At 42.4% G+C, this 23,409-nt stretch overlaps 1 protein-coding gene across 1 annotated transcript in view; it reads right to left on the bottom strand.

The window, feature by feature from the left end:
- The window catches only part of TTN (titin), a 241,520-nt gene that overhangs the window by 174,898 nt on the left and 43,213 nt on the right, over nt 1-23,409 (bottom strand). Inside the window, exons 44-68 of the mRNA XM_032694032.1 lie at nt 12,276-12,554; nt 10,629-11,192; nt 9,886-10,167; nt 9,508-9,786; nt 8,875-9,153; nt 8,500-8,778; nt 8,086-8,373; nt 7,687-7,965; nt 7,305-7,586; nt 6,921-7,199; nt 6,534-6,812; nt 6,162-6,440; nt 5,756-6,043; nt 5,378-5,656; nt 4,976-5,257; nt 4,571-4,849; nt 4,157-4,435; nt 3,788-4,066; nt 3,380-3,667; nt 2,908-3,186; nt 2,418-2,699; nt 1,540-1,818; nt 1,154-1,435; nt 418-696; nt 10-297 (exon numbers count right to left, since the gene is read on the bottom strand). Coding sequence (XP_032549923.1) covers nt 10-297; nt 418-696; nt 1,154-1,435; nt 1,540-1,818; nt 2,418-2,699; nt 2,908-3,186; nt 3,380-3,667; nt 3,788-4,066; nt 4,157-4,435; nt 4,571-4,849; nt 4,976-5,257; nt 5,378-5,656; nt 5,756-6,043; nt 6,162-6,440; nt 6,534-6,812; nt 6,921-7,199; nt 7,305-7,586; nt 7,687-7,965; nt 8,086-8,373; nt 8,500-8,778; nt 8,875-9,153; nt 9,508-9,786; nt 9,886-10,167; nt 10,629-11,192; nt 12,276-12,554 — 7,311 coding nt within the window. The remainder of the gene's footprint in view (nt 1-9; nt 298-417; nt 697-1,153; nt 1,436-1,539; nt 1,819-2,417; nt 2,700-2,907; nt 3,187-3,379; nt 3,668-3,787; nt 4,067-4,156; nt 4,436-4,570; nt 4,850-4,975; nt 5,258-5,377; nt 5,657-5,755; nt 6,044-6,161; nt 6,441-6,533; nt 6,813-6,920; nt 7,200-7,304; nt 7,587-7,686; nt 7,966-8,085; nt 8,374-8,499; nt 8,779-8,874; nt 9,154-9,507; nt 9,787-9,885; nt 10,168-10,628; nt 11,193-12,275; nt 12,555-23,409) is intronic.

The following is a 23,409-nucleotide window of genomic DNA, read 5'->3' as shown; positions in this document are numbered from 1 at the left end:
TATACTGACCTTGTACAGTCAATACAGCACTGCATTCATCTGAACCAGCTACGTTGGTAGCTTTGCAGGTGTAAGTTCCAGTATCTGAGTTGCTCAGTGAATTAACTTCTAAAATACAAAGGTTATCTGAAAAGGAGATTTGATGTTTTTCTCCATTGACTAATTTAAGTCCATTTTGAAACCAGGCAACAGAAATAGGAGGTGAACCTGACACTTTACATTCCAGCAGTGCTGATGAACTCAGAACACAGGGGGTGTCCTTTAGTTTTCTTGTGAAAGAAGGAGGAATGATTCGATCTGCATAAGAAAACATAATAAATCCAAGGTTAGAGAGAAAATGAGGAAAGGAATGGAAGAAAGGACAGAGAACATGACCAAACAAAAGCTTTTGTAAAAGACAGAAGATACCCAACCAACCTAAAACATCAACTGATGCTGTGCAGCTGCTTTTCCCCACGTCGTTTTGCACTGCAAAAGTGTACAGTCCACCATCTTCCTTTTCTGCATCCATAATTTTAAGAGTAGATACGTTATTGAGGAAAGTAATTTTGTATTTTTGGCTGCTGGTCAGCTCTTTGCCGTCCTTGAACCACCCAGTGGAAAGCTGTGGTGTGCCTGCCACTTTGCACTCCAAAGTACAGGCATCTCCTACAGTAACTCTCATTGGCTCTGCTTTCTCTACAATGACTGCAGGCTCTGGAAGGAGAGATGGGTAATTTATACGGTGAAAACAGGATTTGATTAGTACTAACTATAAGCATTATAGCAGTATAAGATGGAGTTTACACATTTGATGCTAAAGAAATTTCAGTTTGTTAGAGTGGAATTTTTTCAGCTGTTTTTTTCCATCCTTTCTTCTACCCCAAACCGGAAGTTTCAGATGCTCTAAAAAATTAAGTACAAATATTTTAATCTCCTAAGAGAAAAATGCAACTGCCTGTCCCTCTCCCACCAGGCATGAGCGGTTCCTTTTACTCCTATCCCTGAAAACTGGAAATACGGAACCTGACTGTTGCTTGTTGGGCAGAGAATGATTCTCTGTTTTGATTGTTTTGAACTCAGGGGCATAAGCAGAGTATGCAGATGACACTAAATAGCCAAGTTTCTAACTTTAAAAAAAAACAACTTTCATGAATTTGTGCTTTTTACCAACCTAGAATAGTTAAGGTAGCCATACACTCGCGACTTCCAGCATCATTTCTGATCTGACAGGTGTATTTTCCAGCATTGCTTGTCTCCGTGTGCGCAAATTGTAAAGTTGCGATATTTTCCATAAATGTGATCTTCGTGTTTTCACTTTCTCTAATAATTTCCTCCTTGTCTTTAAGCCACTGCACAGCAATTGGCTGAGAGCCCTCCACTCTTGCTTGTAACTCTACTGGTTCACCAACCACAACAGTCACGCTGTTTATTTTAGTCAAGAATTTCGGTGGTTCTGAAGAAGAAATATGCAGTTACAGTAAATACAGTGTTTTCTTAAAGAAGAGCAATGCAGCACCCTTGGGAGCACTGCAGAAGGCACGTGTATCAATACTTTACCTTTCAGTTTCACAGTGCAAAAACAAGTGTCACTTCCTACATCGTTCTGTGCTTTGCACTGATATTCACCAACATCCGCAGCTTCAACATTAAGAATGCGAACACTTGTCTGGTAGTTTTTGGCTGTAACCTTGTACTTCTTACTACTGCGGATTTGTCTCCTGTCTTTGTACCAGGCAACGTCAAATGGAGGTGTTCCTGAAATCTCACATTCCAGGATAACCTCAGATCCTTTGACAATGTCTACTGGAGAGGGTTTCCTGCTAAAGACAGGAGGTTCTAACAAGGGAAGAGAGGAACATTTTTAGAAAGGAGTCTAGAGCTATTTGGCCAACAAACAGTTTACTGATACCAGCTTCTAAACAATGAAACTGCTGAGAATATCTTCAGAAGGGGCAAGGGCTTCCCTCATTTTCTGGGCACATTATGAAATTAACTTGCCCACAGGTGAGCATTCAGAGCCCTTAGCTCCTCTGTATAAAAGGTAAATAGCAGGGTGACCCTTGGCAGAGTGGGTACAGGTCTCATTAATCTAGTAGTAATCTCCCATACACAGTGTAAAACTGACAGTAGTCAGTTTATATCTGTTCTTTTCCTTCATATTTCAGCTCCTTTATATAGAAATCCCCACTATGATATGTCTTGGACATTTAAAATTTAGAACTGGGGAACAACTAGCTTAGAACTTTTCTACATTAAGAACATCATCCTTGTTCGGGAATTGGCAAGGAGGAAGAGGGGCATCAAGAAATAAACATGACGTGAAGAAAAGGGCAGTCCTGAAATGAGAAATTAAACTCATGTTCCTGTGGATTTCCAAGGGGTACAACCACCAGAGGAAAAATAGGATGCAATCAGAGAACAAGAGAACAGCTAACCTTTCACTGTGACTTTGGTGCTACAGCTGGCCTTGCCGGCAGGGTTGTGAGCTTCACAGATGTAGTCACCGCTCTCATCAGTACTGAGATGATTCATTTCAAGCACAGCCACAGAGTCAATGAAAGACATCCGGAATTTTTCACTGGCAACAATTTCATGGTCATTTCTGAACCACACTACTTTCATCTCTGGAGATCCACTTACTTTGCACTCAAGCCGGGCTGAGTCACCCTGCTTGACTACTTTTGTTGCCTCTAGCTTCTTAGCAAACTTGGGTGGTTCTAAAAAAACCAAAACAGTGGGGTCAGGAAGGTCTGAATTAATACTGGAAAGAAAATATGGGGAAAAAGAGCCAAAAAACTATGGGTTGCAAGCACAAGAAAGGGAATTCACTTGGCAGTGTATCAAAGATCACTGGAGTGGGTTTGGCAAAAAGGAAAGAGAAGAAAGAGACAAAAAGACTGCAACACATCAAGAAAGAGTGCACACCTGTTACCATCAATGTTGTAGTGCAAGAGTCACTGCCAACGTCATTTGAAACATGGCAAGTGTAGTGCCCAGTCCTAGAAGTATCCACTGAATAGAGGGTTAAGAACCCAGTTGAACCTTCAATCCCAATGAAACAAGTTGGACCAGATACAAGTTCTAAATCTTCTTTGAACCACTTCACTGTAAAGGGTGGTGTTCCTTTTAGTGTGGCCTTAAACTCCACTGTGGAATCAGGGATGGCTTGTTGGCTTTCAGGTTTTACTAAGAAGCTTGGTGGCTCTGGAGTTTTTAAGAAAAAGAAATACTCAGTTACATCAGAAATGTCTAAGAATGAAGAAAATTAGTGAGGTAAGCATGGAGACCAAGTTTTTAGTATTTACATCAAGATATATAAGAGTGTTATGTTAGGACAAGATTTAAGGTATTTTTCCAGCATCTATCACAAATAAGAAGTATTAAAAGAGTTTCAAACCTTTCACAGTCAGGACAGCACTGCAAGAGTCGTTTCCAGCAACATTAGAGACGCTGCACGTGTAATTTGCACTGTCTGCCAGCTCTAGATTAGCAATCTCAAGTGACATAGTGTTCTCATGGCACAGAGTTCTATATTTTGCACTGTCAGTTATCTCTTTTCCATCCTTAAACCATTTTGCAATAATGGGGAGTGACCCAGAGACTTTGCACTCCATTTGGATAGAAGATCCCAGAACGGTATCCTTTTTGGTTAGTTTTTTGATAAATACAGGAGGAATTGATTGATCTGCCCAACACAAGAAATGGCAAAAACACATTGGTTAACTTCTTGCTTAGCTTTCACAGAAATTATTTTTTTTTTCATTCTCTCCCTGTATTGGCAAATTTCCCATATGTCAATACAAACCTAGCACAGTCAGAACAGCTTCACAGGTGCTACTTCCAAAGTCATTTTCAACCTTAAAACTGTATGTACCACTATCCTCCTTTGATACAGGTTCAATCCTGAAACTGGCCACATTGTTTTCAAAGGTCATTGTGTAGTATCTACTGGGGAGGAGCTGTTTGCCATCTTTGTACCATCTTATTCGGAGCTCTGGTGTCCCAGCCACAGCACACTCCAAAGTCACAGGGTCTCTTTCAGTGACTTTAAGCGATTTAGCCTTTTCTATGATCTGTGCAGGTTCTGAGGTATAAAGAGTATAAAAACAACAGTTAGCTACGTAGATAGGGGACTGACTTTCAAATACTCATCAAGGTCACACCTTGTACACACCTTGTACAAAAAGCAAAGCAAAACACTTTTCCAAGCCAGATTCATTCTTGGCCTGACAGGTGTATCTCCCTCTGTGGCTGAGGTCAACATTAGCAAGCTTCAGTGTGGCCACGTTGTTCTCAAAGGTAATATGGTGATGTTCATCGTCTTCTAGTATTTTCTCATCTTTTATCCATGACACAGATAAGGGTTGAGCGCCTGCTACGATGCACTGAAAGAATGCATCACCTTTCAAAATGCTAGTGACGTTCTCCAGCTTCTTGACGAAGGACGGTGGTTCTGTTGTGTGAGTTTGGTTTAGAAGAGAAGTCATGGAAAGGGAAGAGGGGAAAGAGAGATCATATAAAGTAATCCTAGTCACTACAGTTTAGCTAGGCGATATAATGTTTGAGGTACGCTTCCTAGAGGACTGACCTTTCAAGCTGAGCCTTGTGCTGCAAGAACAGCTCCCACCTTCATTTGATATAATACACTGATATTCACCAACATCCGAGACATCACAGTTAGTCACATTAAGAGTAAATACTGATTCTTTGGTGGAGATGGCATATTTCTTGCTGCTGAACATTTCCTTATTGTTCTTCAGCCACTTCACCTCAAATGGAGGAGTACCAGTCACCTCACACTCTAGTGTGGCCTCTGAACCCTTCACTACCTTGGTGGGACTCAACTCCCGAACAAAGGTTGGAGGCTCTATAAAGAAGAATGATAATAACCTTTAGTAGATAGTAACCTTAAACAGTTTTGAGGGGAGAAGAAGTATCTCCTACTTCCTCATCCCAGATATGTGACATAGATGACAAGATGTTCAAAACTAACCTTTTACTTTCAGCTCAACGCTGCAGCTTTCACTACCTGCATCATTGTGAGCTTCGCAAACATAAATCCCACTATCTGCCACTTTGGCTTGAGTGACTTTCAAAGTGGCTAATCCATCTATGAAGGAGATGCCGTACTTAGCCTGGTCAGTCACTTCATTCCCATCCAGGTACCATGTAATGTGGATCTCTGGTGTGCCTACTACCTGGCACTCGAAAGTGGTGGACTGTCCTTCACGCAAAGCTACTACAGAAGTTGGCATCTGAATAAATCTGGGGGGCTCTAGAAGAATAAAATGGGAATAAAATGCAGAATTTAAAAAAATAAAAAGGTTTCCTCCCCCTCCCACCAAAACTGCACAGAAAAATCAGAACCAAAAAATGAGGAGATTGGGTTGCACACCTTTTACAAACAGAGTTGCTTTGCAAGTTGCAGTCCCCACATCATTGCTTATCTGACAAGTGTAGTTCCCAGAATCAGACGTTCTAGCTGAGAAGAGCTCCAGTACACTAGATGTGTCGTCCTTCCAGACAGATCGATTGGCTCCAGACAGGAGCTCCTGGCTGTCTTTAAACCACTTTATCTGCAGAGGAGTAGACCCTTTCACCAATGCTTTGAACTGAACTCTAGCACTGGGCACAACCTCTTGAGACTGGGGTTTTTCCACAAAATATGGAGGTTCTATAACACGCAAAAAGGAAGAAAGGGGATTACGCTGAGACAGGGAAATCCAAAATTATGAATGAGACCCCTAACACAAGACAAAGAAAGAACTCAAACCTTTGACTGTTAAGAACCCGCTGCATTGGTTGCTTCCTGCTTTATTTGTTGCTTCACAGGTGTAAGAGCCAGTGTCTGTGCCTTCCAGTTTATTTATTTCCAGAAATGCAGTATTATCATGGAAAGAATATTTGTGCTTTTCACTTGCTGTTATTTCTTGGCCATCCTTGTACCACTGGATACTTATAGGATGTGAACCAGACACTATGCACTCCAGGTGGACAAAAGACCCCTTAATGCTGTCCATTTTCTTGAGTTTTTTTGTGAATTTAGGTGGTATAATGAGATCTATCCAAGACAGAGTAAAAAGACAAAGTATGAAATTCAGCCTTGATTGTGACAGATATCAGCTCAGGAGAAAAGATTCTGAATCTAAAAACAATGGTAAGAGAAAGCCCATACACACCTAGGACATTAATGCTGGCAGAACAGCTACTGCTCCCAACGTCATTGTGAACCTCAAAAGTGTATTCTCCACTATCCTTCTTTTCTGCATGAAGCACCTTTAGGACTGAGACAGTATCTGTAATACTGATCTTATATTTTGGGCCTAATGTCAGTTCCTTGCCATCTTTGAACCATTTGGCTGTAATAGGTTTTGTTCCCGAAAATTTACACTGCAAGGTTGCTGGGTCTCCCTCAGTCACATCTATTGACACGGCCTTGTCCACAATTGTGGCAGGTTCTGTTGTAAACAAGGAGATAGAGTGTTAAGGGCATCTGTAAAAATCACAAGGAACCATCTATGATCACTGCAAGCCCTCAGGGTAAGACCAACCTTTGACAGTCAGCAGAGCAGAACACCTCTGAATTCCTGCCTCGTTTTTAGCCTGACAGAAATATTTTCCATCATGTTTCAGCTCAATAGATCTCACCAGAAGAGTGGCAACATTGTTCACAAAGGTCATTTTGATATTGCTGTCTTCAATCACTTCATCATTGTCTTTCAACCAGGACACAGTGATGGGCAAGGAGCCTTTAATAGCAGCCTGAAACACAACCGTGCCCCCTCGAAGGGAACTAATGTTTTCTATCCTCTTCAAAAACTGTGGAGGCTCTGGCAGGAAGAAAGTGGCTATGTAAGTATGGGTTTGGTGCACAACTGTGGCATAGATACCACATTGGGCTAAAAGCATGCTAGTGGTATTCTACACCTTGAACTAACCTTTCAGTGTGACCTCTGAACTGCAGAGGCAGCTCCCAACATCATTTGTTACTCTACACTGATACTCGCCAACATCGGAAGCATCAAACCTGAAAACGTGGAGACTAATCAAAGATTTTTCAGTGCTTATTCTGTGCTTCTTACTGCTCCGCACGGGTTTATCATCTTTCACCCAAAACACTTCAAAGGGAGGCGTGCCAAGCACCTCACACTCCAAAACCACATCAGAATCCTTCAAGACTTCCATGGACTGAAACTCCTTGCTAAAATAGGGTGACTCTACAGTGCAAAAAGAGAGTACAAATGTGTTAGTCAGACTTCTGAAGCCTCTAACACTGTACTGAATTTAAAAAGACAAACTGTGCGGCTGGATGTCACACACACCTTTGACTGTAACAACACTACTACAAATATCTTTTCCAGCATCATTTTTGGCCTCACAAATGTATTCTCCACTGTCTTCAGTATCAACTTCTGAAACATGGAGTGTTGCCAAAGATTTTGCACAAGACATCCTGTATTTTTCACTCTCTTTTAGCTCTCTATCATCCTTGAACCATGTGATTTTAATCTCAGGAGTACCAGTGACTTCACAGGTCAGCTCAACATATCCACCTTTCTTTACCAGATGGGTCGGCTCTAGCTTCTCCTTGAAGGCAGCAGGTTCTGTGGATTTAAGAAGAACGTTCAGGACAAAGAAAGCAGGAAAGAGCGCCACTGGGTCAATCCAGCAGCTAGAATTTTAAAAGAGAGTAAGAATGCAAACCTTTTACAAACAAGTTTGCACTGCATGTTACTGAACCAGCTACATTGGAGACTTTGCAGGTGTATTTTCCAGAGTCTGCTGGTTTGACTGCATAAAGCTCCAAGTAACTTGCTAATGCTTCTGTCATAATGTAGCAGGCTCCTCCTGTCACGAGCTCAGTATCACCTTTAAACCATTTCACTGTCAGTGGTGTTGTGCCTTTAAATGTGCCTTTGAAACGTACGGTTGACGCAGGCAGTACATCTTGAGACTCTGGTTCTACAGTGAAGCTGGGTGGCTCTAGATTGCATTGAAAGGAAAAAATTGTCAAGAGTAAGACACATGGTCTGCAGTTTGGGAAAGAAAAGTATTATCACATGAAAAGCAAAATTCCAAGAAATGTGAAACGAATTGCCAAACCTTTTACAAACAATGTACTACTGCTCTCTTTGCTACCAGCAGAGTTTGCGGCTCTGCAAATGTAGACCCCAGCATCACTTGCATCTAGGTGTTTGATTTCCAAAGATGCTGAGCCTTCTGCAAAATGTACTGTGTACTTGGCACTTGTAGTGATCTCAGTGTCCTGTTTGAACCAAGAGACGGTCATTGGAAGAGAACCTGAAATTTTGCAGTCTAGGCGGCACGAGGTGTTAATGATGCTGTCAATATTCTTCAGTGGTTTAGTAAAGAAGGGAGGGAGAGTGCGATCTGTTGAGAGTGAAAAAAATTACAGAAACAAATACATGAGCAAAACAGGCATGTTCTTCTGCTTCTGGCTCTGTTGGGTGGTGCAGGGCAGAGCAACAGGGTTCTTTGGAAAGGGTCAGTACCAACCTAGCACAGTGAAGCTGGTAGTACAAGAGCTGATGCCCACATCATTGGATATCTCAAAGGTGTATTCGCCACTGTCCTGCATTTCAGTGGCATAAAACTTGAGCTGGGCAGTGTTATTTTTGAAGCTGATCCTATATTTTTTGCTGGCAGGTAGTGGCCTTCCGTCTTTGAACCATTTGGTTTTTAGCTCTGGAGTGCCTGTGACAGTGTACTCCAAAATAGCTGGTTCCCCTGCTGTAACCTGGATCACTTCAGCTTTTTCAATTATTTTGGCAGGTTCTACAACAGAATTAAACAACTGGTGTTAAGGACAAAAGGAAATTGCTCTTTCTCTCAGGTGGGAGACTGTGAGGATCACGGCCCTTCTCCACTAACCTTTCACTGCTAGTTCACCAAAGCAGGACTGACTTCCTGCATCATTCTCAGCCACGCAGGTGTATTTGCCACCAGAGCTCAGCTGGACACCAGTAATTTGCAGCGTTGCTAGACCATGATCAAATGTCACTCTCACATTGTTATCATCTTTAATAACGTCTTTGCCCTTCATCCACATTACAGAAATAGGCTCTGACCCTTTCACCACGGCCTGTAATGTAATACTATCTCCAGCCAGAGCCGTCACATTTTCGATTTTCTTAACAAAAGATGGTGGTTCTAGTTCAAAGAAGAGAGAGAAGAAAAAATACTCATTTGCTACTGCATCATCCCATGAAATCTGCTACTTCAAGACAGTTTTGTAAGACAGTACGTACAATACACATAGCAATTCAACAAAAGAACAAGTAAGTAGAAGAGCAGCATTCTCCAGCTGGGAGTTAATGCATGGCCCAATGTTCTTCAAATTCACAGGTTTGATGTCAGATAAGAGTTAAGGTACACAAAGAATTTAAGAGAAGAAGATACTCCCATTCTCCCCAGCCACCCCCAAATCCAAAGAAAAGACATTTTAAGAAATAAGAGGTTTTTGCCAATCCCATCAGTAAGTGGAGTTTTCTCTCTCCTACTGACCTTTCAAGATGTATGTGGCACTGCACATGCACTTTCCGACTTCATTAGCTATCACACACTCGTATTCACCAACATCTGCACTGTTAAATGCAGACACCTCCAGAGAAATGACAGCTTTCTGAGAGGTCAACCTGTATTTTTTACTACTGCGAATCTGTTTCTTGTCTTTGTACCAGCTAATCTCAAATGGTCCAGTGCCAGCAACCTCACACTGAAGAACGGTGTTTGTTCCCTTCACTACCTCTGCAGGTTCAAGTGTTCGGATGAAAGACGGAGGCTCTACAAAAGCAGCAAGAAAGAATTAGTCAACCTTGCCAGAAAAAAAAAAGGAAGGGAAGGTTTTTCTCAAGAAAGTGACTGGCAGCAACAAGGACAGACCTTTGACAACCACTTCAGTGGTGCAGCTGTCACTTCCAACCTCATTTACAACTTCACATGAGTAGGTCCCACTGTCATCAACTTTCATCTCCAAAATATCTAACACAGCCACAGAATTGACAAAGGACATCCTGTGTGTGCTGCTTTCATGGATTTCCTTATTGTTCTTGAACCAAGTAACCTGGATTTCAGGAGACCCTTTGATTTTGCATTGAAGGCGTGCAGAGTCACCTGGGGTCAGTAAATAAGATGGATCGACCTTCTTCACAAAGGATGGTGGTTCTAAAAATGGGAAAAGGGAACAGAGAGGAAGAGATGGTAAAAAGGGGAAGAAAATGGAAAAGGAAAGGGCAAAGAAATGGAAAAGGGAAAGGGAAAAAGGGAAGAAGGCTGAAATACAAGGCTTTGAAAGATTGGTTCCTTGAACAAGAACAAAACATGAGTTCACAAGAGACCAGCATAATCTTCGCTGAACTGCAGCTTCTGTGGTTTTGCCTGTCCTCTTTGTTCATCTCTCCCCTGCAGGCAGGAGCAATTCTTGGATTTCTCTGGTGAAAAAAATATTGAAGTAACACACGGTGCACTGGAAGGCAACAGGGGAAATGAGTTAGAGGGGAATGGACAATGTAGCAGGTCTGAGAAGAATTTGGTGTAATTTCAGCCCAAAGAAGTCTTTTGCCTGAAAAAGAAGAAATGGGGAACTCAAGAAGAGGAAAGGTAAAGGTAGCGTAGAACTATCTTACCTCTGACTGTGACGCTGGCAGAAGAGGAGCTGCTTCCTGCCTCGTTTGAGGCAGTGCACACATAGTGGCCTGAATCCTTGAGCTTAGCCAGAGGAATCTCAAGCGAGGCTATTTTGTCTTCAAAGTAAATCTTATAATCTTTGCCTGGAGGGATTTTGTTTCCATCCTTTGTCCACCCTACAGTTACTTTCCTGTCTTCATCTACCTGACATTCAAGACGTATTTTTTTATTAACTGCTGACTGCACTGACTGCAAAACTTTAATGAAGTGGGGTTTGTCTATAATGACCATTTCAGCCTGGCAAATATCAGCCCCAAACTTGTTGGAAGCTTTGCATGTGTAAACCCCTCTGTCACTGGTGGTGAGAAAGGAAATTTCTAAAACATGTTTATTTTCCATTTTGGAGATTTTATGGCGGTCTGAAGGTGAAATAGTTGTGCCATCTTTCTGCCAGGTGACGTCGATGACTGGAGTGCCCAAAACAGTACAGAGGAACTTGGCACTTTTGCCCACAAAAGTAGTGATAGATTCAGGTCTGGTAAGAAACGCTGGTGGAAATGCTTCTGCAAAACAAAGGGGTTCAATGTTATCCAGAGGTGAGGAACAGAGCCTATGCTCTTTCTTCACATTTGCCAGCGACAGAGAGCAAGAGAGGCCAGCTTGTCACTGGACACCCTTAAGCAAAAGAAACCAGCAGTGAAGGAGATAAGAGGCATTAAAGACGATAAATTTTGGCTTTCGGTTGGTACTTTGGTCTATATATTGCTCCAGAGCTTGAATTTTGAATCTCTGGAGAAATTTATGAACTAAAGGAAAATAAACCAAAAGCCAGAAATTCCTCCCCCAAGACTGACTGTTCTCTCGAGGCGGGTCAGTTTGCACGCATTTCACAGTTCATGCATCCTGTGTTAGTCTCTAGCAGCTAGCACTTAGCAAAGACCAAATGAAGCCTCCTCCCACAAAGAGAAAAGTCAGAGTAAAAAAATCATCATACACTAAATGCCCAAAAGACAGTGTTTTGGTTTTTGTTGTTTTGTTGTTGGGTTCTTTGTTTGTTTGTTTAAAGAAAAAAAGGAATTGTATAGCTCTCATTAGATAAAAAGTTTGCAAACTGAAACCCTTTACCCTCTTTTGTTTGCTTAAGAAGATCTATTTGCCCAATCACAGAGTTCCCCTTTGGCCACAGCACAAAGATGTTCAGGTATGCAGAGCTGCATAACCTGCGTCGCAAGTATAGCTGCAGGATAAACACAGGGTGCTAGGATAATCACACAGTGACTATTACACTAAGAAATCAGATTTAAAAGTCTGTTTCTTGTTGTCTGGAAGTTAAATAAACCTTTTTCAAGAATGTATTCATAAAGCAATCTTATTCAGTTGACAGTCTTGTTCCTCCTACTCTCTTTTCCCTTTTTTCTTTCCTTCTGAAACTTTTCACACTGATTCCCTTTTCTATGTACAGAAAGCACCAGAAAGCAGCATTCTCAAAAGTTATTCCTTCTCTGTGCTTATGCCTGCCAACATTAGGTATGGATTATGTACTATAATAGCAATCAAGAACCCCACAAGTGTAAGTATAGCAGTGAAAGCATTACAATACACCAAGATATTTTATGGAGAAGAAGTTCTTGGAAGTCTGTACTTACCAGTTACTGTTAAAACAGCTGTAGAGCTTACACTGCCATGCTGATTGGAAGCCTTACAGCTATATTCTCCACAGTCAACAACTTGAGGCCTTGGGATCTCCAGCGTGGAGAGGTAGTTGGAAGTGCGAATGGAGTATTTGTCCCCATCATATATCTCTCGTCCAGCTTTGTACCACTGGAACTTGACGTTGGGAGCCATCTCCACCTCACAGGTAAACTTAGCCACATGATTTACAGCCACCTCCAGGGGTTCGAGCCTTCTCCTCAGGATAGGTGCAACTGAAATCAGAAGCAGAGATTAACTCAAAACCCTGCCTGCTGACATTCTGAAAGATAACAGTGAAGTGACTGACTGAGAAAAAAAGGAAAAGAAAAGGTGACATACTTGCAATTCACATAAAGTGACTGTAAAAAAAAAATATCTGTAAGAAATGAAAGCAGTACTAGGCTCAGTGGACAGACAGTCTTACGGTGCCTAATCTCATCAGGAAACACTGTGATGATACTGGAAAAATAAAGTGAAATAGCAATGCACAATAGCAATGGGACATACGGTAACACTATCCTGGATTTGTGAGAAATAATGGTATGAATAAGAAATTGTGGTGAATCTGTGCAATGACTCTAAGGAGTGAGAGAGTGTGCAGTAGTGGGAAAAATGGGAAGAGCAGGTCCACTTCCCAGGCAACAATGGGAGAAGTGGTTGAGATTGAGATACAGCTTTGTCCTGACCATGCTTGTGCAATGAAGCAACAAAGTTCCTGACCAAAGAATGGGGTAATAGAAGTGAGAGGCTTTGCAATGTGGTAAAAGGAGACCATCAATCCAGAGAGAAGGGGACCCTCTGATTAGTGGCATGATGGTATTAATGTTGTATCCATATCCAAAGTACAGACACATAGTAGGGCAGGTTTATTAGTAGAGCAGTGCATTAAAAAGGCAGTATTTTATCCCCATAATCCAACCTCTTTTAACAACTGTGAGTTTTGCTGCTGTTGCTCTTTTTCCACCTTGATTCAGCGCCTCACAGGTGTACTCTCCTTGGTGAATCTCTGCACACGCTTTGTTTATTACTAGTGTGTATATGTCCTGATCTTGCAAACACTTGAATTTGTTGCCTGAAGATACCAGTTTACCCTCAAAGTACCAGTTCACCTCACTGACATTTGTTATGACAGACACCAGCCTGACACTCTCCTCTTCCTCCACAACAGTATCTACCAGTTTGCTGTGTATGATGGGACAACTCTCTTTGCCCAGCTCAGCCTGTAACTTCCCAGCTCTAGTTTCCAGATCTCCTCTGCCCTCTTCCTCACATATTTCTTCCCTTTTCTCTTTCCTTTTCAATATTTCTGTAGGTGTCTGAGTGGGAAGACCTGCAGAGCCTACACCAGCAGTGGCTACAGCCACACTCACGTTCTTGATTTGACCACGCCCAGTCACAGTGTTGATTAGTTGTGTAGGCAAAGCTTGCTCCAATGGTACTTCTGCCTCCATAGTCCTCTCAGCCTGCTGGGGGTCCAGCTCAGAGGTTTCATCACAGGGTTTTCCTGTGAGAAGTAGATTGGGATAGAATGGAAATGTTTTGCATTTTTCATCTGTCAAGAGATGTTTATCTTCACAAAGGGAATAAAAAGCTTCCTTCAAAACTGTTTTCTGGTCAGCTGTCTGAATGCTGAAGTCTCCCAAGGAGAGTGGGATTTCTATGGGACTGCATCGTCCTGTGGTCACAACATAGGTGCACAAGGTATGTGTATTCTCCTTCGTGATGTTTATTGTCTGCACTTCAACATTTTCTTTATCAGCCAACCATTCTGAAAACAAGAGGTTTTTCTCACTTACCACTGTAGCTTTAAGTGCATTTTTAATTTGAGACTTTATGTCCAAGTTGCAGCTCTTGGGAACAAGAGCAGTGAGCTGACTCTCTTTGTTGAGGACTTGGCTGGGCTGGAGCTGGTCAGAGTGCATTTTTTCATGGGGTTGTCTCAATGCTGTTTTCCACTGCTTAGGTGGGCTGGAAAGATCAACATGTTCCTCCTCCAGGAACTGATTTTCTTCCAGGAGCAAGGGAAATCTCACAGCCTGTCCCTCATGTATTCTTGCAGCAAAATCTTCCTCTACTGTTTCCAGGAAAGAAATGTTCTCCAGAGGGACAGCTTGGCCCCCAGTAAAGGCCAATTCAGAGGGAAATCTGGGTTCAGCCTTCAGCTCACCTTGTGTTGCCTGAAAGCTTTCAAGGACCTGGATTTGGTCACCTTCTATGGCACAGCTCTCAGTGGTGCTTGATACCTGTAGAAGGACTTGGGAAACCTCTGTCTTCAGAGCAGCCAGTTGCTCTGCTGCCTTGGGGATGATTTTCTCTTTGATCAAGGGTATGTGTTCAGCTATGGTCCCACGGCAGCCTGTTAGTTGTGTCTCTGTTGCTGCTGCAGGCACCACGCCCTGTGGGCCACCAGGGAGGGTTTGCCATGCTTCTGCCAGAAGCCTATCACTCTCTTGTGTTATGGCCACTTGAGTGAGCATCTCTTCAACACTCTGCACAGCCAGACAGGTCAGTGGCAGGCCAGGCAAGATGTCCTCCCTGGGCAACACATGCACTGCCTGGCTCATCTGGAGCTGAAGGAGGGCCAGAGGCTTCCTCATGGCCTCAAGACTGAGTGCTCCTTCCACAGCAGGAAGCTCACCAGCCTCCTCATAGAAGATGGGGCTTTGGTCTTCTACCACTGCAGAATTCTGCAAGGCCGGGCTCTGCCTGCACACAGCATGCTCCTCGAGCAGCACAAGGAGCTCAGCAGAGCATATGGCCTCGCCCAGAGCACTCACTGCCCTGCACGTGTAGAGCCCAGCGTCCTCCTCCATACAGTCCCACACTGTCAGGGAGCCTGAACCGTCAGGGTGGTGAGCAATGGAACGACGCACATCTGAGAAGAGCTGCTCGCTCCCCTTGAACCACAGCACATCTGGGCCTGGCTTCCCTGCTACTGTGTACTCAAAGACTGCAATGGAGCCCGGGGCACACCACACGCTGTCGGGCTCCTTGGCAAAGCAAGGGAATCCCGGTGTCTGCTGCCGCACACGGAGGTGGGTGCTGCATGTGGTCTCACCGTGTACATTGCTGGCCACGCACGTGTACTTACCCTCGTCCTGCATACCCACATATGGGAGGATGAGGCTATGGTCATTGCCAGCAAACACTAACTTATAGTCCATAGACGAGGTTAGCTTCAGACTGTTGAAAAACCACTCGATTTTGGGTTTGGGGCTGCCAGTAACAGTAACAGAGAGCCTAGCTATGTCTCCCTGCCAAACTTCAACATTCGGGACCTGTTTGAGGAAAACAGGGGCTTTCCCCTCCTCCTCCATTTTCATTGTTTCTTTGCTGACATAAACTGGTTTTCCAGGCTCAAATTCAAGTGTTTTTTCTCTATCAGGAAACTGAAGGCCGCTGCCGTAGCCTTCATTTCTTCTGTCCTCAGAAGAGGCAATAAGAGACCTAGCGATGTCTGTATGGAAAAAAATTGTTCAGTTTTACTAGAATATTTATGAAAACACTCATAGCTAACGATAAGCAGTGTTAGGGAAACTATTTTTTTGTAGCTGGAGGCTTTCTCTATACTGTACAACAGCTACCAACGAACATGAGATCCCCTTGCTGTCAAATACACACCTGCCGAAACCAGCAAGACATGCTGTGCTGTCAGGTTACTTAGGAATGTCTCTTTAAACCTGACATCACAGTATGGATTAGGGATACCCCCCAGGGTGCACCGTGCAAGTAACAATCAAGCAACATTGATGCATTTCACAGGTATAATTAAAGTGGTATGTAGTATATATAAAGTGGTGTGTGTCATACGTATTTGTATGTACATCTATACAAATAAGTAGAGCAGAACAGCGTAAGACCTTGATTTAATTCAAAACACCAAGAAAAAAGCAGAATGCTAGAATAAGAATTGAAAAAAAACCCCGCCAAACAAAAAAACCAACCAACAATCCTACAATCTTTTCAGCACACTGACTTTTATTCTGGTGCATAGTCCATCTCTTTAAACTCTATCTTTTGTCTAATACACCAAGACATTACCTCTCTCTTACCAGCTTTATCCTGGTTTTGTCATTAGACCCTTCAGTTTACAGCACCATTATTACAAAAATCACAAGTCTGCACTGATTTAAATCTCTGCTTATGAACTCCTCCCTGTCACAATATGGCATATTAAAACTACCACAATAAAAGAGAGAAAAAGAAGACAGAGCACTTTAAAATTTTTCTTGCCCTTGTGAAGTTATACATATATATGTTGGACCACTCTGGTTCTAATGATGGTTTAAAAGTGAGAGGAAGTGGAGGTGAAGAACATGCTATTCTCTGCAGATGCTTGACAATAGAAACATCAGTGAAATCTCAGACTTCCAGGAATGGTACAACCAATCCCTGAGAAGCATGATGCAAAGGAAATCTTTGAAAATCAAATACTGTTGTCCTTACAAGTTTGCTCATTTAAGGTCCACAGTATTCAACATGGAAAGATACGAGAGTTTAAAAAAGGAATAAAATTGTGAGTGGATAAATAAATGTCTCTAGGAACTCTAAGAGGGAACCTTGATAAGCTTCTCAATTAGAGTACGTTAAATTTAAAAACTTATTGAGACAATAATTTTTGCTACACTCCAACAAAAAGGAACAGACTATGTCACACCCAGTTCTTTTTCATTAGTTTAAAACTTATTAGTTTTGCCACAAATGCCAGAATATACATGACATAGCACAGTGCATACAATGACTAACTGCAGAGAAGAGATGCTTAGGTAAAAAATAAAAGATTATATCAGTCCTTTGGTATTACTTACCAGCCTTGCTAAAACAGTAATAAATTGTGCAAGTGAATTTGAGAATGGGTGGCAGAATTTGGCCCAATAAGTAAAATATAAAAATATGGAATATAAATTTCAGAATGAAACCCATGCTAATACACAAGAATGCTTTATAACGGGAGTGTAAAAAAAATAAATGCACTTTTGTGTGTTCCTGAATATTTATGACAGAAAAACTATACAGATTCTTTTTTGTATTTTAGATAGGTCTGTGAAATGAATAAAGTACAAGAAGTGATGGACTTAAATCATTTACGTATTTATTTCACAAATTAACCATACATGTTAACATTCAATGCACATTGATGACAAACAGACATAATTCATCCTTTTTTTTAAATACTTATTTTGTAGAAATAAAGACAACATTAAACCTGAAAATTGCGAGCTTTTTGACTCCTATGAAAGCACAAAATTTTGGAGAGATAGTCAAGGTATACCAGTTGTCCCAGAGTAAGTTCATTCCAACCTGGGATTACTCCACATTTAATATTTGTAGCTTAGGTGAGACTTTGTCTCTCCATAAACACATGATCATGCTCCTGGCTAATGTATGAAACTTAAACCAAGACTTTTAGACTTACATAAACCACCAACATCACTACACAGGTAGAGATAAAGGTGCTTGGCCATATATTTCAGATGTGAATATAAACTTGGACCTGTTTGGCTTATGGCTTCAGAACCAAGTTATGGGCCTGTTTCTGCTAAAAATTTTCAGATTTACATGCAAAATAAACACACATCACAATTGCATAGGGCCTAATCGAAGGGCCTCTGACCTCTTTGGCTTTGGGCCTAAAAGACCCCTCATGTCACAGCTGACACAGAACATCAAACAATTCTTGCCAAATTCCCTAAGGACCTCTGCTGTCTAATGAATCAGACAGTGCTACACATCTACACAAGGAATGGATCAAGGACGTGAAGTAATTCCTTCCCAGCACAACATCAGGTCAGACACTCATTTTCTCTTTCCTACCACCATTACCTATGAGAAATCACAATTATCTCTGCCTTTTAACATATAAACCTTATGTATGTTCAATTATATATTAAATTTTTATCAGGCAACACAATCGGCACAAAGAGAACCTTTTGATCAAAATATACTATCCCGGGTGAGTGATAGGATACTCTTAAAAGATTATCAGTTTTTTGAGGCATGCTGACCTCAGTGTGAGGAAACATCAAACTCAGAAATAAGAAATTGTAGGAACATAACTGAACATACTACAGGAATAGTTCTTTTATGCTTAAAGTCCCCACGGTACTTAAAGCTGTTTGCAAGGTAACTGACAGAAATTTGTAAATGACTGGAAGAACCTCATTAACAGGTTAAAAAAAGTAAAATTAATTTTTGTTTAGGGTTCTTGAACTCAAGATCTCACCTTGACTTAGAGGTTACTGGAAAGCTGGTACATGCATTAGAGACGTATTTAACTTCTAATAAACATTAATTAATAACTTTCATACTTTTAACAGATTTTCTCAATTTATCATAGTTTATGTAAGAGAGATTTAGTTCTGATTATGTCAGCTACTGCTGACTCTTCCTCCTAAATATTAGCATTACTTTAAATACAAAAATATATATTCACATGGAGAACATTAATGTAAAAATCTCTTCTGGTGAGAAAATGCCACAGATAACAATTGAATGTATTCCATTTATTTCTGGTCATTTTGACACATAGGACACTTAACTGGTATTAATTAAAAAAAAAAAAAGTAAATATATAGTTCTAATGTGAAACAAGATACTGCATAAAAATATCTTACTTTTTTACTACTATGTATTTTTTTATGAATGACACTGGAATACAGGGACAACCAAAATTATTTTAATGAATTTACAGTAACATCACTGATTTATTATTATTTTCTCTCTCCTTTCCCTTTAACTTCTACAGATACAGTACAAAATATGTTTTCGTGTTTATTACTTGGTAATAGAGAAAAAAATCCTGTCCAGTCTCTACAAATGCAAAACTTTAATTTTTCTTCCCATTGTGCTGCTTTTCTTTGCAACAGCATAATTCCATTGACATAAAAAAGGCATTTAATTCCATGAGCTGTTAGAATGAGGCCCATGGATGTAAGAATTTTGCAGTGATAGAAACTGTAAACACAGGATTTGAATCAGTGAAACTCACATGTTCTGACAACATTATGAGAAGGGGAAATACCAATTTAAGGAGTTCTTTCACAGAACTATACCCAAATGAAACAGCAAGCATAAGTTAGTATTCCATATCTGTAGGTTACAAGAAAAAAATGGTGTCTACATTTTCAGGTGATTTCTAGCCTACATAAAACAAGAGCGGTCGCACCGTTACAGATACACAGGTATATGTACATTATACAAAAAAATTAGTCCTGCTTACATGAGTGTCAACTAAAATATCTTTACAAGAATGAGTAAGGAACTTAGAAGAAGCTTGAAATATACCTCGGTGCAGAAAATGTGCACAAAATTTATGCACGGATTAAATCTCACTTAAATTCCCCAAAGAAGGCAAGTTTAAGTGAGACAGAAATATGCCCACAGAGTGGTTTTCATCCCTAAAGAGATGAAAAACAATGCCCCTAAAGATGAGTGCTGCCTTTTTACCTGCAGTGAACAACATCATACGAACATTTAGTATTTCAAAAGAGACTTTGAAATAAATTATGGAAATTTAGTATAATGTTAACACAGCACAAGTCTCAGCAGTTCCTGCCCTGTTAGTAGCTACACATTTGTACTGCCCACTGTCACTTTGCATCAGGTTTTCAATGGTAAGGCTATGAGAGCCATCCTGCTCTTCCTGCAAACAGTACCTATCCCCTTCCAACAACACCCCATCCTTGTACCAGCAGACACTTGGTGGGGGGGAACCAGTCACGAGACACTGGAAGTATACTGAAGCACCCACAAATGTACTGTAGTCAGAAATGAGCCTAACAAATCTGGGAGGAGCTTCTGTGACCTGGAATTCAAAGCTGCAGCTCTCTGAGTCCTCTGCCCTAAACTCAACCCGTTCCTCTTGGGATGGCTCTGCAAACACATCAAAACTAATGTTAACACACTTCTCCCCTTCCACTTCCTGCTCTTGCTGAGTCACTGCAAGCAGCTGGATTGCTTTTTCTGAGTCATCTCTGTGCGGCTCAAACTCAAACTCCAGCTCTATTTCTGACTGGTCACCTGGGCTCACAGTCTTACTCAAAAGCAAGTCACCCTTCTGTGACCTGTGTGGTTCACAGCCCATGACTGTCGCACTGCTCACCTTAGCACTTGCTCCCTGCTGAGCCATGACCACAAGGGAGCCTTTACATGTTGCTTCTCCCAGCCTATTCACTGCCTTACAGTTATAGCAGCCACTATCAGAAGGATCTACAGTTTGGATCTTCAGACTGTGAAGTCCCTCCTTCTGACTCACAACATACTTCCGTGTGCCAGGCGTCACACAGGTGTCACCTCTGAACCACTGAACTACTGGGACAGGAGTACCTGTTACCACACACTCAAACACTGCCTCCAAGCCTTCTGTCACCTTGATATCTGCAATGGGCACAGCAAAGCGTGGAGGCATTTCAGTTACTTGGAAATCAATTTTTACATCCTCATTCTCCACTGCAGCCAAGCTTGCAGCTTGTTCTAACAAAGCAAGTGGAAGGACATCCAGGGAAACTACCATGCTCTTCTTATCTGGGGTAAACTCAGGACTGGTAATGATTTTGACCTGCTTCTCAAACTCCTTCACCTCATTTTCATCCAGCTCCACTTCCAGGAGGATTTCCTGTGGTGAAGGTGACCTTGAAGATGTATTTTCGTCCAGGTCAAAGTGTATAACATGCTGGTGGGTAACAGGGGGTGGCAGTGCTAGTGACCGCCCATATTCAGGCAAAACTTCCACCTGTGCAATACTTTTAGCTTCCCCGACAATGTTCACTGCATGGCACAGATACTGTCCTCCATCAGCTTTCTGGATATTAGTGATCTCCAGAATACATTTGTCCCCATCCTTCTCTATTCGTACTCTCTCATCCAGCTCCAACAGAGACTTATTACGATACCATTTCACCTCTGGCTTGGGCACACCTACCACCTCAGCCACAAACCTCAGCGTGCTGCCCTCACACAATCTCCTCCTGCTCAATGCCTTGAGGAATGCAGGTGGCATTTCCCTGCCTGATGGCTCCAGGGACTCACGGGGGGTCCTAAACACATCAGCCTGGGGCTGGTCTGGAGGCTGATTTCTCCTCTCACAGGAGGGGAGTGTGGTCAGGGCATCCATATACTCCCCAGTGGGTGTCCGATAGCGTTCTGGTGGTGTGCTGTCCCCTGATGGAGAGTAGGGTCCCTCAAAGGGTGTGAAATAGTGCTCTGAGGGTGTGTTGCACTTTGAACCCTCGGAGGGTGTGGAGTAATGCTCAGGGGGCAGGCTGTACACTGAGCCTTCAGATGGTGTGGAGTAGCGCTCAGGGGGCGTGCTGTACCCTGAGCCTTCAGACGGTGTGGAGTAGCGCTCGGGTGTGCTGAGTGGGGTGTGGTAGGATTCTGAAGAAGCAGTTTCAAAGATTTCCACTGAGGAGGGAGGTGTGTAAAAGCGATCTGAATCAGGCGACTCCTCTCTGCTCCCACTCTCCAGCTCTATAGACATTTCTGACTCAGGAGAGAAGGGCCGGGCAAGTTCCTGATGGTTGTTGTAATAATCATAAACCATGCTGAAGGTAACCTCCTCCACTTCCAGTGAAGTGATAGTTTCTTGCTGCTCCTTCTGAACTGTCCCTTTGAGATCTGGAGTTTCATGTATCCCAGTGGATCTTAAATAATTGGCCAGGGACAAATCAGGCTCCAGCTTTGACACTTGAACAGCACTGGGCTCTGGACCTGCAGAAGTATCCTCCCACGGTCCTTCTTCATCTAGGCTATTCTCAGAGGCTTCCTCAGTGGCAGTCCCGTTCTTGTCCCTAGAGTCCTTCCTTTGCCCCTTCTGTGCCCCAGGCTCATCCATTACTAAACCAAGTATGAGTTGCCCAAAAGAGAAGCCCTTGGTTGCATTTGGTTCCTGTTGTGTGTCCCTGAGCATCTCCTCAGAGGAATCTGTGCTTTCTATCTCACAGGTGAAGCTGCTCATTCCTGTCTCAAAGACCTTGTTTATCCTGGAACCACCATCTTCCTCAGCCTGATGTCCAGCCTGGGGTTTCTTTTCATGTGCAGCTTTTTTCAAGTCCATGATGAAGCTATCACTCTGGGACTCTGTGGGCTCTATCCATTCCCCACTCTCCCACACATGTGTTTCCTGAACTTCTCTTTGGAAATCTGCTGTGGACTCCACCAGAAATTCATGAATTTGTTCCTCAAGTGAGTCCTCCAGACAGACACTCACCTCTGACTCATGAATTTCTTCAGCAAGAGGTCCCTCTTCAGCAGGTATCATGACACTGCCAAGGTCCCCATTAGGGATTTGCAAATCAGCCCTACTGTTTTCTCTTTGCTGTGCCTCTTCCTGGGCATTGACCTCCTCCTTCTGCATCCTGTAGCTCTGATGAAGTTCCTCACTCAGAGGCATCTCTTCCACAAATGCAGCATGTTGGTGCACAGAGATCAGCCCAGTTGCTCTTTCCTCCATGCTCTCCACAGCTCTGGGGGTTTGTGCCTGTTCTGTGTACATCGTCTCTGCAGCTTGAAAAGGCTCCACAAGCTTCTTCAGATCAAATATATCAGTCTTATCAGTCTCAGGTGGCAACAGCTGCTCTCTGAAATGCCCTTCTTCCAGGTGAACCTCAGCTTCCTCAGTAAAAACCTGACCTGAGTTTTCTATGCCAGGAGGAGTGACGATTACATCCAAAGAAGATCTGCCTGTGTCAGACTCCATTCCTTGCAACATTTGATCATCATTGTGCATTTCCCAGTGTGTGACATCACCATCATCAATTGTTTCTTCTTTACAAAGATGATCATCACCTTCGATGTCCTGTTCAGTATCAACTGATCTCTCTTGTTCCTTGTGCTGTTCCTTCTGCTGCTCTTCTGTACAGGAGTCATAAAAGCCAAATAGCTCCTGTGTGGGTTTGCTTGCAATGTGGTCCTGCAGATGGGGCACGTTTGGCTCTTCTACAAGAGGCACATCAGGAGTCATTGCCTCCCAGGCAGGGGCATCACTCTCCTCTGTGCAAACATCACTTCCCTCTTGTACCACAGGCGATACAGGAATGAAAAATTGTGAATCCTCACACTCCCTTGCCAGAGCAGACTGCTCAGAGACAT

Source organism: Chiroxiphia lanceolata, chromosome 7, assembly GCF_009829145.1.
Source record: "Chiroxiphia lanceolata isolate bChiLan1 chromosome 7, bChiLan1.pri, whole genome shotgun sequence".
Lineage (NCBI taxonomy): Eukaryota > Metazoa > Chordata > Aves > Passeriformes > Pipridae > Chiroxiphia > Chiroxiphia lanceolata.
This window is presented reverse-complemented; position numbering and strand designations above follow the sequence as displayed.